Source organism: Callospermophilus lateralis, chromosome 9 (genome assembly GCF_048772815.1).
Source record: "Callospermophilus lateralis isolate mCalLat2 chromosome 9, mCalLat2.hap1, whole genome shotgun sequence".
Lineage (NCBI taxonomy): Eukaryota > Metazoa > Chordata > Mammalia > Rodentia > Sciuridae > Callospermophilus > Callospermophilus lateralis.
The window spans coordinates 19,081,372-19,098,731 of record NC_135313.1 but is presented as its reverse complement, the minus strand read 5'-3'; the positions used below and the strand labels follow the sequence as shown (position 1 = coordinate 19,098,731).

The window sequence follows — 17,360 nt, the reverse complement described above, 5'->3', positions numbered from 1 at the left end:
GGCTCTGCCCTACGGTATATACACGGCTCTCTCTGCCTCTCTCTAGAATATTCTCTCTCTTCCATCATTCTCTTTCCCCAACATCCCTCCCCAAAGCACACACACACTTACACACTCACGCACACATACACACACACACAGACATACACACAGACACACACACACATAAACACACAGCCTTTCAAACCCATGCACGTGGATGGACTTAGAGGAAGACAAGTGAAGACAAAGATTCAGCAGAAGGGGACCACGGGATGAAAGGCTGGGCCTCTGGCCTGCCCTCCACCAGGTGTGTCCCTTACAATCCCAGCGAGGGACTGTCTCTGGGTGGGGCTCCGTACCCCCAGCCTCAGTGTCCTGGGAGAAGGAGAAGCCTGAGAATAATCCCTGGCCAAGAGCCCCAGCTTCCTGTGCACAGCCAGGCTCCGCCCAGCCGCCCATCTGGGTTACAAGTGTCACATAACACAAGGTCAGAAAGGCCGTCAGGCTCTTTCCCATCAGCCAAGGACTCAGCTGAGCTGCTGGGCAGTGTCATGCCCAGTCACGGGATGTCTTGGTGACAGCTGCTGCGTCTCCTCGCACACCTCTGAGAAGAGAAGAAATGAGCTCTGTGGCTCCTAGCAAGGAGACCTGCAGAGGCCACAGCCCCTGAGGACACTGCCCCTCACTGGCGGCCTCAACGGACTAGCTGTGGCCCTCGGATGCCCAGGACCCAAACAGCTCCACCACCCTCCCTGGGCCCGCTTGCCTTTCCCAAGACTGACAGGCTTCAAAGAAAGGACCAGCAACAGACAAGTACAGCCTCCCGGTGTCACCAACATGCACAGCTTGGTCAGGCAGGCACCGGTGTGCACACATGCTGAGGGAGATGGGTGGCCACTAACACCCCAGCCTCGCTGTCCTTAGATGTCCAAGGGACAAATACAGCACAGGGAGAAACGTGGGCAAACACACCTCTAAGGTACCAGGTAGGTCCAGACCTCTCCATCCCCACAGCCCTCCTGCCCCACATGACATCCTGCTCACAGACGCTTCTCAAGCCTCCAGTAATGTCCGTCAACTGAGTGCACAGATTAGATGACATAATCACCAAGAGCCAGCCTGACCTCCGAGACCCCGGCTCAGGGACGGGGAAGCAGCTCCAGCCCGCAAGTCTGCATATGCCACCCAGCAGGTGCATCAGGGTGCGGGGCCCCAGGGAGAGAAGACAGAGGGGGCCAGAGGCCAGAGACTCGCGCGCCCCAGCGCCCCCACATCCCAGGCAGCGCGGCCCTTCTGCTGAGGCAGCTGAGTGGGTGGCACTGAAGCCAGGCGCCCTCTGCTTCCTGAAAGAAAAATTCCTGGCATTTCCCCGCCTTCCATCCTCTCTCTCCAGCTCTGTGCATTATGAAAGCTCTGACTTATCCTTTTCCCCAGGGCACCCAGGGCTGGCCAGGGGGAGGGAAAGAAAAAGGTGAAACTCAATTCTCGGACAGACCTGATGGCTTCCATCCCAAGCAAGGGGACACCCAGCCCTTGGCTGTTGGACCTGACAGCAAAAGGAGGCAGAGGTGAAGGTCAAAGGTCAGGACTGGGTAAGAAAAGCCATCGAGCCAACCGGGTTACAGGGTGTCTTGGGTAGGTGGCTCCAGAGTGGCAGCCAAGGGCTCCCAAGGCCACCAAGGCCACTTGCAGTTGACTGATCTGAACTGAGTGGTGCTGTCAGTTCAAAACACACACCAGTATTCGGGGTGCAAAAGGAACACAAAATATCTCATTTTTTAAATTAACAAAGTACATCTCAATCATGTAGACTGAAGTTAAATAAAGCTGATTATTAAAATTAATGACACCTTTATCTTTTTACATGTTTAAAAAAGATTGTAAAATTATCTCAGTATTTTTAGACTGGTTTACCTGTTGAAATGGTAATAGTTTGGACTTAGAAAAATGTCATTGAAATTAATTTCAACAGGTCATGATTTTTGAAGTTACTAGAGAATTTTTAAAAAATATTTTTTAGTCGTAGATGGATACAATATCTTTGTTTTATACGGTACAGAAAAATAAAGGTATTATTTTTATGTGGTGCCAAGAATTGAACCCAGTGCCTCATACATGCTAGGTAAGCGCTCTACCGCTGGGCCACAATCCCGGCCCGACTACTAGAGAATTCTAATGGCGAGGGTGCTCATATTCTGTGTCCACCCGCGGCCAGAGCCAGGGCTGCCAGGGCTGCTGATCTGTCACAGCTCTGGCCTCCTCAAGATGGCAGCCAGCACAGTTTTGCTGGCACACAGGCCGTGCACTATGGCCACGTTCCACCCCTGTGGAGGACAGCCAGCCCCAGGGGACGCAGAGCCAGCTGCAGCTCACCCTTCCTTAGCCACCTCCCCTCTCGTGAGGGCAAATGCACAGCTTGGGCCTGGACCAGCCAACCCACCCCTGAGGATCCCCGGAATCTGCTTCCTCTGCTCTGCTGATCTGGGCCTCTCACGGGGACCCAGTGTCTCTCGACCTGACAGGATGTTGTCACTGCATTCCCCACAGCTTACCTCCCCCAGGTCAAGGTATTTCCCCTATAAGAGGGATGGCTGCCGTGCTCCTGGCCTCTTTCACTCTTCTCTTTGGGGGCCCTTGGGGAATTTGCCTCCCCAGCCGAATAGGCAGGCTACAGACTAAAGGCCTCTGATTGGAGGCCAAGGTCAGATGAGATGGCGGTTCTGCCAGCCTGAGTCCCAGACCTTTCTTTCCTTGGTTGGAACTACATAGATTGCTCGAGGCAGAAGAGGGTCTGGATGCAGAAAGAAATGGGGGTCAGAAAAAGAGACCAAGGTGAAGTCACCCAGAGTCACATTCGGATGGAATATCTTTTGAGCATAGGATGCAAAAAAGTCTCAAACAACTAAGAAAACTCCATATTATGAGAAGCCAGGGTCCCAAGGGCCATCAATCCAGATTCCAAGACCGGGGCTGCCTCATCCCAGAAGGGACAGTGGAGAAGATGGCACAATGGAAATAAGGAAGTGGAGTGGGGGAGGCCCACTCTAGCCCTGCCCGACTCACAGAAGTGAGAAGCAGGAGATTTTAGCTGAACGCACCTTTGTGGGCTGGCACACTTCCCCCACCCCACCCCCATACTTGGGGCACTTGCATAGGTCAAGATTAAGATGAGGTCAGGAGGGGACACGGGGAGGACAGGCTTAGCAGGGAGTTCTTACCCCCACCGGACGGCGGGCTGGTTGGAGAGGTCCCCTCCATCTCCTCGAAGGCCTCCTTGTAGCTGTGCAGGTGGGGCTGCAGGGGGACAAAGGGGAAGAAAAGGGGGAAGCCCTGAGAAGAGGAGGTCCCCCTTCAGATGACCTTGAGCATGAGGCCAAGTTCACAAATTCCCTCCCCAGCCTGATTCTCTGCCACTGCTCAGGTAAGTGCAGAGGTCAAAGGGAGATCCTGGTCACTCCCAGCCCCAACCACTCCTTGAACTAGAGAGAGCGGGGGGGAGTGGCCATTTGTAAGTTCAGGTAGAACTGGAAATATTTCTGAACACGGCTACAAGAGAAGGGGCTGGAGGCAGGGGCCTTGCATCCTGCCAGAAGGCAAGAGAAAAAAGAGGCAAGGGCCTCTGGCATCCAGAATGCCTCTCTATTCTGGGTTTTATACAACAGCACCCACTGGTATCTCTCAATGTGGCCATGGACCATCAGAATTTTTCAGGGTGCGTGTTTATGATGCAGATTCCTGGGTCCCATCCTAGAATGTCTATGCTGGAATCTCTGGAGGTGGATTTGGGAATCAACAGTTTTAACAAACTCCCCACTGAAGTTTGAGATCCTCTGCCTCCGACTCCTGAAATGTCTCAGAAAGGCACTCTTCTGGGCATGAAAATCAACTCTTCCAAGAAAACCCTTATTTCTGAAAAAGGCTCAAGAATATTTTGTCAGTCTATACAACCTGGTTTGGACTTTCAAGATGGAAGTCATCTATGTCATCCCCAGGATCCTTATCACTCTACAAAGGGACTCTCTTTAGGAATCAAGAAAGTAACAGGGCGTAAAAGCTATTGGAGGGAGAAGATGGGCTCCAGATTCCACATGCCAGAGAAACGGCCTTGGGTGAGGATGCGAGGAGGCAAAAACGTCTGCATTTCACTGATGGGTCACTGCCACAGTGCTACCCTCTGTGGCCCCGGGATGCAGCTCAAGGACTCACCTCTTTGGGCCGCCCTCCAGGATTGAGGGCGATGGTGAGAGCCAGCTCAGGGGAGACACACTGGACAGGGGAGCGAACCCCGGGGCTACGGGGGGATGTGGCTTCAGGAGAATGGTTCTCATACTGTCCATCGCTGGCCGCCCGCCTCCGGAGTGGGGCTGGGGGCTCCGCAGGCTGCCTCTCTCGAGCCTGCACCCCTGGGAGGAATGGCAAGGCATGCAGGGCGATGAGTATATTGTTTGGGAAACACTCAACCCCTCCTAGTCGCCTCAGAGAAGGCAGCGCCCCTTAGCACAGGGCCAAGCTGGAGCGGGCCAGCCTCCCCTCTGCACCTCCCCCAGCCTTCCTGGGTCCAACTCTGTTCACACCCTGGGTTTTCTCTGCAGGGTGGGGGACCTGCTTGGACAGGGTCAGGAATCGCCAGGAATCGCTACTCCACACAGGGTTGGGACCAAGAGCACAAAGGATTGATACAAGAAACAGATGTCAGCTCCGTCCAGCCCCTAGAGGCAGAGGGCCAGAGCTTCCAGACACAGGAGGGGAGGTGGAGGGAAGTAAGGGTTTCCAAGGCAACTGCATCAACCAACAGGCAACATCAAGCCCGTGGGGAGGAACTTTTGGGAGGGGATAAATTGCATCATCTTGCAAAATGGTGCTCCCAAGAAGAAACAAAGAAACGACTTATTCTCGCTGTGGAGTCCTCAGCCCAACGGGCCACTGGGATATTTCGAGCCTTCTCTGGGGTTCCCCAACCTCCGTTGGTGTACGTCTGAGACTTCTTACCAACCTCCCTCCTACTGGCCCCTTAGCTAAGCACCCACTCTTCTCACTCCAAAGATGGCCACGGCTCCCAGAGGCCCCTCCCTGCAAAGGGCAGGCACAGAGGTCATGTCTCCATCTGCGTCTCAGCACTCCCAACCCCAGGCCCCCTCGGCAGGCCGGGCACAGTGCTCACCTCGCCCTCCTTCCTTCCTTCCTTCCCACTCTCTTCCCACAGCTGGGCTGAGGCATGGAATCCATTGCCTCACTGAACTGGCTCCCGGAATCCTAGAAAATTCACTTCCCAGGTCCCAGGGGCCAAGACCCAGCCCAAAGGGTGGGCCCGGACCTGATTATCTTCTGGGACAGTCTCAGCCCTGCCTTAACCCCCACTGGGACTAGCCAAAGGTCCTAGGTCACATGGGCCTGGTACCTGGGATGTACCTCTGAGAAAACCATTCCACAGCACACGTGGGAGTACACACACACACACACACACACACACACACACACCCCACACACTGCTGGACCCTAGGAACAGGCCAGTACAGCCAAGCAGATCACCACCGCACAGCCTGAACCACCCTCCACCATCCACAGTGGTCTGCATGCTGGGCAGCCCCTGTTTTTTTGACTGTGGGCCAACGAGTCTGGGGCTGATGCACCCCTGCTTTCACGCCACACGCACTCACTGTAGACAGGGACCCAGGTGCTCCCGGGATGGGTGCTCCATAGGTCAGTCAGAGGGTCAGGGGACCACAGGTTAAATCCAGAAGGTGCAGGGGTGGAGGATACCTGGAGTCCCCACCTTGGTCCTTACCCAGAGGCCCTGCCTGCCCGCTAGCCAGGACAACCTCACTCCCACTCCCAAACTGCTCTGCTTACAGCTAATAAGCCACCACCTCAGCATGTCCATATTTTCAGAATAGAAAACCAGGAGTCATATAAGCCTCAGCCAGGGGCTGCTAGGGGCACCCACCCTGAGGGACGGAGGGCATGGCCCGGGAAGGCCCCACACCAGCCTCAACCAGCGAGAGTCTCTGTGTAGCCAGCAGCTCAGCCAGGCCTGCAGGAAGCCCTGGCCCCGGCCACGCTTCCCCTCCCCCTGCCAAGGCCCTGCCCCACTCGGGCCTCCTGGGCAGCGTGGACAGGGCTGCTGCTAGAGTCATTCGGCAAAAACATTACAGAGAAGCAGAGGTTGCCATTGATTTTCTAATAATACTGTGACAAAGGAGGAAGGTTCCCGGCCTGGAACTGAGTTCAGCCCCAAGTTGAAGAAACACATTAGGGCTGGTCTCCGTCCCGGGCTCACCCACCCGGCAGCCCCATCTGGCCAGTTCCCTTGCCTTTTCAAGAGGTGGCCAGTTTCCCTGTCCCGTGATCTGATGAGGTTTGCCCTTGGGAAAATGGGTTGTTGCCACTGGAGACACTGCCTGAGTAGCATCCGTGCCCAGGGGCCACGGTCAACGGTGGCAGCAGGACAGGAGGCTGGACTGAACGTGGCCTTGCTGATGGTGGAGGAGCCAGACGCCAGCAGTGCAGAGAGCTGTGCCTTCTCAGCTCCCTTCGCCACCACCAGCTGGCACGCAGGAGAGCGTTCTGATCAGAGGCAGAAGGATGGACCAAATGACCTCTGAAGAGCCAGGGAGCTGCAGGGCACAGCCTCCCCCTTCATAAGGAGAAGACCCTGCATTCCACTCCCACGGGGCCAGCCCCGCCCCCCAAAGAGTGCCCCCTGGCACCAGTGGCCACTCAGGGCCACTTGCATTCTTTGAACACAGTGTCCCACTGTTGTCCCCCTTGGCAAGCCCAGAGCTGCCCTGGAGTGCCTGGAGAACCTCGTTCCCTCTCTCTTGTCACTCTCCAAGGGAGGGGAGCCGGGCATGATGGAGGAAGAGAAGAGAGCCCCATTGTTCTGAGCCAAACTGGGACGTCTGGACCCCAGTTGACAGCCCGTGTCAGAGAACAGCCCCCTCTCGCGTCCCAGAGCCTGGCTAATAATAAAACAGGACTGCTCCAGGCCACCACCCTCCACCCAGGACTTCCTCAGTCCCCCAGCCCCACTCTCTCTCAGGGCCTCTGGTTCCGACACGCACACAGGCAGGGACCAGCGCACACTCACACAGACACCCGTGCCCACAAGCGTGCACGCACCACGCGCCAACCTGACAGGAAGGGCAACGGGACACCGGGATGGTGGGATCTTGGTGGGGCCCTCAGCACCCTTACAGTCAGCCCCACCCACCCCTGCAGAAGGCCACATGGCCAGAGGAAGCCGGTGAAGAAAGGAGCCAAGAAAAGCAGGATTCCGGAAGGTTCTCCCAGCCAGGCTGGCGAGTCCAGCACTCCACTCCAAGACTGAGAAGTGAGATACACTGGTACAAGAAGGTGGTCTGCAGGATCACGACACCCAGCCAAGGAGCCCTGTGTCACCCTTTAAGGGCTGCAGTAGCATGAGGTCCTCCCCCCGGCCCCAGAGCCTCACATGGCCCCACAACTGAGGAGGAGCAGGCCAGGCAGCCCCGCCGCCCAGGGCACTCCATTATGCTGCCCAGGACAGTGCTGTTGGGGGACAGCTCTCTCCTGAGGCTCCTGTAACATGAGATAGACCTGAGGCAACCCCGGCCTTCATCACGCACATCGTGCACACACACACACACACACACACACACACACACACCCTGCAATTCTGGGCGCTGAGGCCCCAACACTTTGGTAAAGGACTGCCTCTCCCACCCGAGTCACAGGTGTCAGCTTCCCCCACCCCGTGGCCACCCCCACCCCCACAGACCCAGCTCTTCTCCCAATCTTCCAATTTCCAGAAGACTGGCTTCCTCAGCTCCAGGTCGGGAACGGGGTGTCCGACTGCATGCCTGGGGCTCCAGGAGCAAGGGGATCCAGGAGGAAGGCCACCTGCTAGGCCAGGGCACCAGAAAGCCACACGGCAGAGGCGCTCACACTAGCAGCCCTAGGGCAAGCCATGCCAGCTCCCCTCAGGACACACCACCCCCGGAACCTGCCCAGCCCCAGGCCCAGCTGGACACTGCACTCCCCACCACAGGGCTGAGAAAAAGGCAGAGGGAAAGGAGGGGACAGGGTTTTAGAGCCATCTCCCGATTATCCATGGACTGGGAGGAGGAGGATCCAAGAGGCACCAGATAGCGCCATTGGCCGTCACTCGTTCCCAGCGCCTCTCAGGCCGTGGTGTGGGACAAGCCTGAGCACACTGTCCCCTCCCTGACACCAGCCTGAGGCTCACAACAGCTGGGAAGGACCAGCTGATTCCCTCCCCAGGACTACGAGCCTGAGGATCTGCTGTCCAGGAGGCTGGAGTGGACATCAGGGGACGTCATCATCCTCAGATAAAGTACCATGGCCCTGAGGGAGGGACCCCCGATCCGGGACATGCCAAACCACCGTGCGAAACACTGGAGGCTGGGCTGTCACCTTCCAGGTTTCAAATTGGGTGACTGAGCTCTGAACAGGTGAACGACTTGCCCAAGGTCATGAGGGTGAGCCCAGGCAGGGCCAGGACCATAGCCCAGGCTTCTGACTCTCGGCCATGGGTCCTAGGATCAGATGGGGGTCACCTCTGTCTCCAGGGTGTGCAATACTCCAGTGGCCGAGCAGCAGGCGCTGGGTGACCACTCCTTGTCCTGCACCTGATGGCCCCAAGCAAGGCACAGCCTACCTCCTGCTGAGACCCCCCCCCCACCAGCTCAGACTATCTGCCGGGGGGCGGGGCGGTGGGCAGGGTGCTGGACCCCTTGCTGCACACCTCATCTCGGAGGCCTTTACCTCCAGTAGGGACCCTGAGGGTTCATCTAGCCCCTTCACACCTGTTCCCAAGGCTGAAAGCATCAGGCCCCATCCATGCAGAAGCGGGGACCAGGCTCATGCAGAGAGGAGGGACAGAGGACTTGGAGAGGACGGGGAGGAAAGAGAGGGTAAGGAGCAGGCCAGAGAGAAAATCAGGGAGAGCAGAGAGCGCCAGGGAGAGCTGGAAAGAGGACAAGCACCCAGCAGAGGGGAGACGGGGACAGGAGGGAATGGGGCCGGGAGGAGAGAAGGCAGCTGGCCAGGTCTGAAGAGAGAGAGAGACCAGGAGCTAAACCGAGGGCCAAGGGAGCAGGGACAGGGGACCAACCAGAGAGGGAGGCAGATCGCAGCCGGTGGAGAGGAGGGGGCCGGAAGTGGCCACCCTGCCCCATGTCCTGCAGTTTGGCATTGTACGCTGCCCACCCCAACCCCAGGGGAGCCAGCAAGGGTGGGAGGCAGGCGGGCGGGGAGACACCAGGCCAGGAAAGCACAGGGGACAGGTGGACACAGGCCACGCAGAGCATGCAGGGACAGGCACGAAACAAGACGAAACAAAACACAAACAAAGAGAAAATCGAGATTAGTTGGTGTTCTGCCTGGGATGGGCCACATACTGGAGGGGCTGGGGAGGGAGTACGGCAAGAAGAGAGGGTGGATCTGGGGTCTCGCTTCCCCAGAGGACGGGTGGCCTACTGCTGGCTAGCAAGATACCAGTCCCTCTCACTCCTAACCCCAGAGTGGAGCAAGAAGCTGCCCGCCTGGGACCAGGTGACCTCGGTCCTCCGACCCCATGCCCCACTCACTCCTCAGCCAGCTCTGACCAACCCAGGACCTCCCCTTCTCTCGTGGTCACCGGCCTCTGCCTGAACCCAGGTCACACTCCCTAGCATGCCAGCATCCCTCAGCCCTCTGCTGTCAGCCACACCCGCCCGTGTGGGCAGTCCTCTCCCCTGGGGAGCCCCTGGCTCTTTCTGCTCCACCCAAATCTACTTGGCGCCATCAGAAAAGTCCCTAAAATGAACCTGCTTGCTGCAGCAGAAGGGCCTGCTATTTCAGCCATGTCTCACCTCGCTGACCCCCATCCTTCTTCACCCCACAGGGCCAAACGTTTTTTTCGGGATGTGGGGAAGGTACTAGGGATTGAACTCAGGGGCACTCAACCTCTGGGCCACACCCCCAGCCCTATGTTGTATTTTATTTAGAGACAGGGTCTCACTGCATTGCTCAGCGCCTCGCCATTGCTGAGGCAGGCTTTGAACCCACAATCCTCCTGTCTCGGCTTCCTGAGCCCCTGGGATAACAGGCGTGGGCCACATGCCCAGCGGGGGCCAGTCTTGATCCCGGGGATCTCTCCCCACGGGAAAGTTCCCCCTTGCTAGCTTAACCTGGCCTGCATCTGCCGACAGCCCCCACATCTCTAAGCTCCAACCTGTCCCCCTGAAACTCCTGATTCTTACCACCTGACCATCTCAGATGCTTCCTGAGCATCTCACACCCAAGGTGCCCCAGATCACACTCCGGTTCCCTCTGGCCAGCTCTTCTCAAATCTTACCCTTCTCAATACCAAGCCGCTCCAAGGTTAGAGTCGTCCTTGACTTTGCTTTTTCTCTCACATCCCATATCTAGTCTACCTGTACCCCTCGCTGGCTGTGCCTCCAAAACACATCTACGATCCAAGCCCAGCCTCACACCTCCACAGTTCCCATCCTGATGGAGAGCAGCAGCCTCCTAATGGGCCTCCCTCCTTCCATCCTGGCTATACTGATCCTTTTAGGACAAGTCAGATGACATCACTCTTTGGACCAAATCCTTTTTAAGGCTTCTCACACCATGCAGAGCAAAAACAAAAGTTCTTAGGATCCCCTGCAAGACCAACCATATGCCAGGACCACTCCACCACTCTCTGACCTCCTATTGGTCACTCTGCTCTAGCCATACCAGGCACACTCTGCCTCAGGGCCTTTGAACTTGCTGCCCCATGAGGCACATTCCCTTGTTGCCCCATGGAGCGTCCCCTGACCATGCATATAAAGTGCAACCACTCCCTGCCCTCTCCCCATCACTGTCACTTCACTATTTGATCTCTATAGCACTTGTCAGTCATCAGAAAAATTATGTATCTACTTGTTCATTTACTCAGTGTCCAACTCTGCCAGAAGGACCAAGGCTTAACCTGTTGTTTGCCACCATTTTCTCAGAGCCTAGACTAGTGAGTAGCACAGATTCCAGCTCCTGCTGAATGGGGGATGGAATGGGCCTTGAACTTAGCCCTGGATTCATACAGAAAAGGAAAAAAAAAGGGGGGGGGGCTTCTTAATCCAAGCTCTCCAAGTTGGACATCAAGTATCTCCATATATCTTCATCCATTCTTTATAATTTCATGAAGAAGTATCGCAGCTCCTGGCTCAGACTGGACTCCCAGGCCCGTCCTCTCACACCGCCTCAGAGACGTGATTCTATCAATCTCTTCATCCTTCTCCTCTCTGTTCCTCTCCTTCCTCCCCGTCTCCAGCCTCCCCTGCTCCGTCCTTCACCTGAGAGCATTCCCACGACCCCAAGCTCTCCAGAAAGTTCTGATGTCCTGCTGACCTCTTTGGCTGCCCTTCTCTCCCCTTTTATCATGAAACCACTCCAAAGAGTAGTTGGCAGGCTGTCTTCACTCCATCCCCACTCGCTCCCCGGTCCCTTGCTGTCTGGCTTCTGTCACCAGCACTCCACTGAAACCATGCCTTTGAAAATCTCCAGGCCCCTAACTGGCAAATCCGGGGGCTTAGCCTCTTGCTCCTCCTCCTCCTCCTCCTCCTCCTCCTGGTGTCTCCAGTGGACACCGCTCACCTCCCCGCCCCTCCTCCTTGAAACCCTTTACTCTCCTGGCCTTGCGATGACACATTGCCCTGGCTCCTGTCACCACCCTGAGCGTCGTTCTCAGACCCCCTTCCTAGCCTCCCTTTCCGCTCATGGCCCCTCTGACCTAACTTCTTTTCCCTCCATGATGGTGACATGGAGGTCTCATTCGTGCCCGGAGCTCTAACCTCCACCCTTGGGAGGAAAATCCCCAAGTCTGCAGCTCTTCCCACTCGGTCAAGATCCAACTCCATCAGCCACGTGTGGAGGCCCCACTGACCCCTCAGACCCTGCGGCTTCGTTAACCACGCTAGCCGGCTCACAGGGCCAGGCAACCACGGTGCTTTTCAGCCATCCTCGATCCCCCCGACTGTCAATCAATCTGCGATTGACTGGCCCTCCTCCCACGGTGGCCGCGGCACCATCTTCTTCTTTTGGATGCCCAAGGTCAGCATCCTAATCTGGTCCCCATTGCCAAGGTGATCTAATAAGCTCCCAGCCTCTCCCAGGTCAAAATCGCGCCCATTTGCATTCTTCCTGCCAGGTCTCACCAGACGCACCTTCCTGAACCCCAGCTGTGTGGCACATTCCCCTGCCTAACCACAGGAATGATTTCCGCTGTTGGTAAGTGGTGAACTTCAAGCTCCTTAGGCTGGTATTTAAGACCATCCCAAGACAGACCTCTGGCTGCCTTTCCTGAGTCTCCCTCTCACAGTCTAGGAGGCTCTCCACATGCTCACGGTTCTTCAAACATTTCCTCTACCTTCCTATCCTTGCCACGACCAAGCTGCTAGTGACCTCTTCTCTCCCACAGAGCTTTCTCCATACCTCTTTTATTATGAATGACCTCATCTTAAAGTTCTACTTCTCCCCACCACCCCCAGCACTAAACTTGAGACTCCTTAAAGATAAGATCCATATCCGATTTCCAACATGCACTGAAATCTCTACCTCTTAGGCATCCAATATCAGTCCCATCACAGAATCAGGAATATCAGATACCTCCACTGTACTCCTCAACTCTCTTATTTCTTTTTCTTGTCTTATTGCACTGACGGGGAATCCAATACAATGTTAAATGACAGTAGTGATAATAGACATCCTTACTGTGTCCCATGGCTATAACAGGAATGCTTCCAACATTTCACAAGGAAATGTGGCACGTGCTATAGATTTCTACTGCCTTCTCATTTTCAAGTTAGGAAAATTGTTCCTACAGTCTCTAAGATTTAATCGGAAATCAGACATGAACAGTAGTTGGATCAAAGTGGAATGAACCAAACAGAGTGCTGAGGTATGAAGGACAGCTAAGGTGGGGAGGAAGACCTAGGGGATAAAAGCCAAGAGAAACCAGATCAAGTTCATGGCCACGAAGAGGTCCTCCCCAGATCTGAGCTTCCTAGTTACATGTGAACACTTAAGTCCCAACTTCCTGCAGCAGAATGTTGAAGGAGCAGGAAGAACTGATGCTGAAAGTCTATCCTCCCTGCCTCCCAGAAAGCCCTACACATTGATCTTACTTGAGGGCCCTTCGGTGCCATGAAGGGCTACTAAGGAAATTCTGCACGCAGAGCCTGACATAAGAAATTCTGTTCGTGACAGGGTATAGACCAAAGAGACGAATTCAGAGCCCTGGGTACCAGATACAACTACCCTCTCTATCCATCTCACCCCTTCTCCTGAGTCATTTGTGGTTGGTAGACAAGATGGTAATGGGCTTAGGTAAAGGGACCCTCTGCCAACAATGCCCTCCACCAACCCCATGGCTTCATGAAAGCCAAAACCTGAGAGGCTACAGGGTACGGAAGTTGGCAGCCAAGACCGCAGAAGCTGGTTGAGGACATCCCCCCAGGGCTTGAGCAGTAGGGCTTCCTCTGGACCAAGCTCCAGGAGAGCTCTAAGGGACGTTCTGGGAGATAAAGAAACTCACTCTGTGTCCTCCCCAGAGAAGTGCCCTGGATCCTATTCATCATTAGACCACAGCACCACTGTTCTTCAGACCACCTCAACACGGGGAGGGGAATGGCATCCCCAGGGAATCTGGATGGCCCCGTTGTCCCTCCCGCCTCAACAAGACTTGGAGGAAATGGGTTGGTTTCGACAGACGAAGCAGTCAGGGAGGTGCCCTTATGTCACGGCCCCCATGTGGGAGGAAGCAGAAGTCAAGCCCCAGATGGATCACCCATGGAGCATCTCGCCCGTAGAGAGTCAGGGATGCTCAATCCTGGGTTTGATGCTTGGTTAAAGCAACAAAGACCTCCTGCCCCAGCTCTCCAGGGTTTCTGCTCTGCCCTGAAGGATAGGGCACCCAGGGCACCCAGGGCCTGGCCCAACCCAAGAGCCAGCTGGCCTCTGTGAGCTGCTTCCCCATCCCAGGAGGGTGCCTCCCTTCCTCCCTGCAGCTGGCACGGTGACTCAGCTTCCCCTCAACGTAGTGGAGGGCAGAGCCAGCTGCCCAGCCTGCCTTCCCTCGAGTTTCACCCCCGGTCAGCTGAGGGCTGGGCACGAGGCCCACCCCACCCCACCCCAGTCCTGGGGCCACCCCGTCCGGCTTTTCGCCTCACGACAAAGTCCACTGCGAGGATTCCCCCCAGCCTGGCTGTCCCTGGGAACAGTCATAAGCTGCGCAGGGTGGCCGAGACACTGGCTCTCTCTCGCCTTTTTCTCCCCAGTAGGTTCTCCTGGTTCCTGCTCTCTCTTCCCTCCGTAGGTATCTTTCTGGATTTGCTCTGACAGGAAGAGGAGCTGGTCCTGGGCAAGGACTCACGGGAAAGCTAACTGAGAAGGGGACCCTGGCCCCTCACAAAAACAAGCCTGAAGGCCCTCACCAGGCTGAACACTCAGATGGAGCCCAGGGGCTTCATCATGGCCTCGGGGAGGGTCTAAGAGGGAAACTGAGTCCACAGAGACCTCCCTCCGCCTTCTCCTACCCCAAGGGCCTGAAGTCAGAGGACAACAAGCCCGGCAGGCAGGCTCATAGTCTCCTCTCCACCTAGAAAGTCTGGACTCCAGCCCTGAGTCACCACCTCCAGGAAGCTCTCCCTGGTTGCCCTGGGTGGGATGTCACGCTTCCCCGAGCTCTGGGGCTCCGTCTCACTTCTGTCCTAGCGCACTTTGTACTGTTGTGGAATTACCTGTCGATGCCTGTCCCCTGACAAGACTGCAGACTCTCTGAGGTGTAGATGTGGAGGGTGGCTGGGCCCCAGCTCCTGAGAGCCTCCCAGGCCACAGCAACACTGCACCTCCCCCAGCAAGGCCAACGAGACCCGAGGGAAGGGCAGAGGGAGGGAGGAGGGAATGTCCACGTCTGACGGCCCCTGAGGCTCTTACCTGCTATCCGGTGGGCCACCAGCCCTTCCAGGTTCAGTGGCTCCTCCTCTGGGGTTCGGGAGGGCTCCGAGGCCACTTCCTTTGGTGGGAGCTGAGGCTGAGTGGTGAGGCCAGGGAGAGAGGCTGGGGGCTGCTGAGGCCCTGGGGGGCCATGGGTGGTTGGAAGGAAGGATGAGGAGGCTGGGCTCTTTGGACGGAAACCCTGGTTGGACGCAGCTGGACCCGACTGATAATCGTAAGGTGAGTAAGACCGGCCGGGAGGGGCCAGCTCGGGGGTTCCCAGGGAGTGCCCACCGGGGATGGAGCCAGACCTGGACTGGGTCAGTGGATGAGACTGGCGGGAAGAGCCCGAGAGGGGCTGCGAGGAGAGTGGGGGAGCCCCTGGCCAGGCCCCAGGGACACTCTGGGACTTGTGCAGGGGGGCGGCGGCCGAGACTGGCTCAAGGTCCAGCATGAGCATGTTGAGCGCTTCGATGGACTGCTCGATCTCCTGGTGAGAGGCCGCCCTGGGGAACTCTGGGAGAGCGGAGGCGGGGGGCTCTGCCTGTGGCTGGGGGCTGGGCCTGCCGGTCGCCAGGCTCTCCAACTGGGCTCTTTCCTGCTGGCGAGGAGGTTGGCGAGGCTGTGGCGGCGGCTGCTGCTGCTGCTGCTGCTGCTGCCATGAATTCAGCCCCCTCTGCACGGCCTCCCGGCTGCTGCCCCCGCGGGCTGGAGCTGGGGGCAGCTGGGGCTCGGCATCCGGGAAGGACTGAGAGCGGAACATGCCGCTGGGGTCATGGCCGTAGTGGGAGGTGGTCACTGCCTGGGGCCAGACCGGGTGGGGCCCCTCCCGCTGGTAGCCAGCTAAGCCCTCCTGCGCCGAGTAGGAGGGTCGCATGGGGGCCACGTGGCCAGCATGGGCGGGCACTGCCCGGCTGGCGTTCTCATAGGGGTAGCCCCCGCCATTGACCAGAGGTTCCGCAGGGTGGGCCTTGTCCAGGCCGTTGGTTAGTGGGGGCAGGGCGTCTGGGTAGCCCCCCTCGCTGGTGTTGGTGATCCCGTCCAGAGAGGACAGCGTGCCCATGCTGCCCACGCTGTGCCCATCCTGGTTGGGCAGCTCATCATCCAGGATGTCTGTCTCCCGCTCAGAGGCCAAGGCCCCGCCGTTGACATGGACCTGGGCTGGGACAACGTGGCGGCCCGAGGGAGACACAGCTGGGCCGGCGGCCAGGCGGGACCTGAGGTGCTGTGCGCGGTACATGGCGCCCTGCTTCTCTCGCTCTAGGCCAAAGCCGCTGAGCAGGCGATCCAGCTCCCGCTTCTCCTCGGGACTCAGGGCAGCGGGGGCACCGGAGGCCGCGGGGACAGGCTCATCCGTCTTGTCGGTCTTGGTGGAGGCTGTGGAGTTGCCCGAGTCACTGCTCACGGAAAGCGTGTGCTCCACGTGGTTGGGGGTGGCCGACAGGACAGGACGCGCGGCGTTGACGGCCCCGGTGCTGCCGTTCAGGGAGTCCTTCTTCTTCACCTTGGCGTACAGACTCCCGTCCAGTGGCCCCTGGGTGTGTCCCACCACCTCTGCAAGGACAGAGCAAGGAGACGGCAGATGTCACCGGCAGGCAGCTGTTCCCACAAGGAAAAGAGTTAGAGCCCCGTCTGGATCCCCAAGTCTCCTCTTGCCACTCTGAGGAGGCACAAAGGAAAGGGACAAAGGACCCTACCACACAGGGCCAGGCAGCAGAGCCTAGGACTGGGCAAGGAGTCCTGAGGGCAAACGCCCACCCAGGCCCGTCTCTGGCTCTTCACCAGCTTCCTGGACACAGAGGCTTGAATTACTCTCTGGGCCTCAGGGTCCTCGTCTGTACAATAGGACAATCATAGAATCAGGCTGGACCCCATGAGCTGCCACTATTCATTGAGCACAGAAGGCTACACGTTGAAACGCGCCGACACGAGTCGAGCTGAGCCGTGTCGGGTCCGTGGCCAGAGAGCTGTGTCCATCCTGAGGACCATCCATTGCTGAACAGTGACGTCGTGCACAGCACAACCATCCCCGGCCACCAGCACGTCTTGGGGAGTTCCTTGAATTCCTGCTCTGGGTTAGGGGCTGACTCCAGGAGAGGTGGGCTGCGCCTTGAATGCACCGGAGGGGTCAGCCCACCTCTGAGGACAGCCTTGGCCCCGGGAAGTGGGGGAAGAGCCTTCAAGGGCAGTAGCGCGGGGTGCGTGCCCACGGGGGCGGGGCTGGAGAGGGGAGGCTGCAGGCAGCACTGGGCCTTTCTAAGACAAACTCGCCCTCCAGCCTCCACTGCCAAGTTTGGCTCAATACAAAGAATTTTCTGGAGCCTTTCAGACATACAACGCCATTCATTCTCCCCAGTGCCACATTTTCTGAAGTCTCTCCCATTTCCTCCCCCAGCACTGTCCCCTGCGCATGGACCCTG

The 17,360-nt window shown here is 57.5% G+C and overlaps 1 protein-coding gene across 16 annotated transcripts in view; it reads right to left on the bottom strand.

Moving 5' to 3' along the window:
* Tns1 (tensin 1) overlaps positions 1–17,360 on the bottom strand; it is a 248,433-nt gene that overhangs the window by 28,033 nt on the left and 203,040 nt on the right. For 12 of the 16 annotated variants that reach the window (XM_077110303.1, XM_076865446.2, XM_076865445.2 and 9 more), the window contains 4 exons: positions 14,941–16,494; positions 9,095–9,181; positions 4,189–4,385; positions 3,201–3,276 (listed from right to left, as the gene is read on the bottom strand). In XM_077110303.1, the coding sequence (XP_076966418.1) occupies positions 3,201–3,276; positions 4,189–4,385; positions 9,095–9,181; positions 14,941–16,494 (1,914 nt within the window). The remainder of the gene's footprint in view (positions 1–3,200; positions 3,277–4,188; positions 4,386–9,094; positions 9,182–14,940; positions 16,495–17,360) is intronic. The other 4 variants (XM_076865453.2, XM_076865452.2, XM_076865456.2 and 1 more) reach the window with 1 other exon arrangement.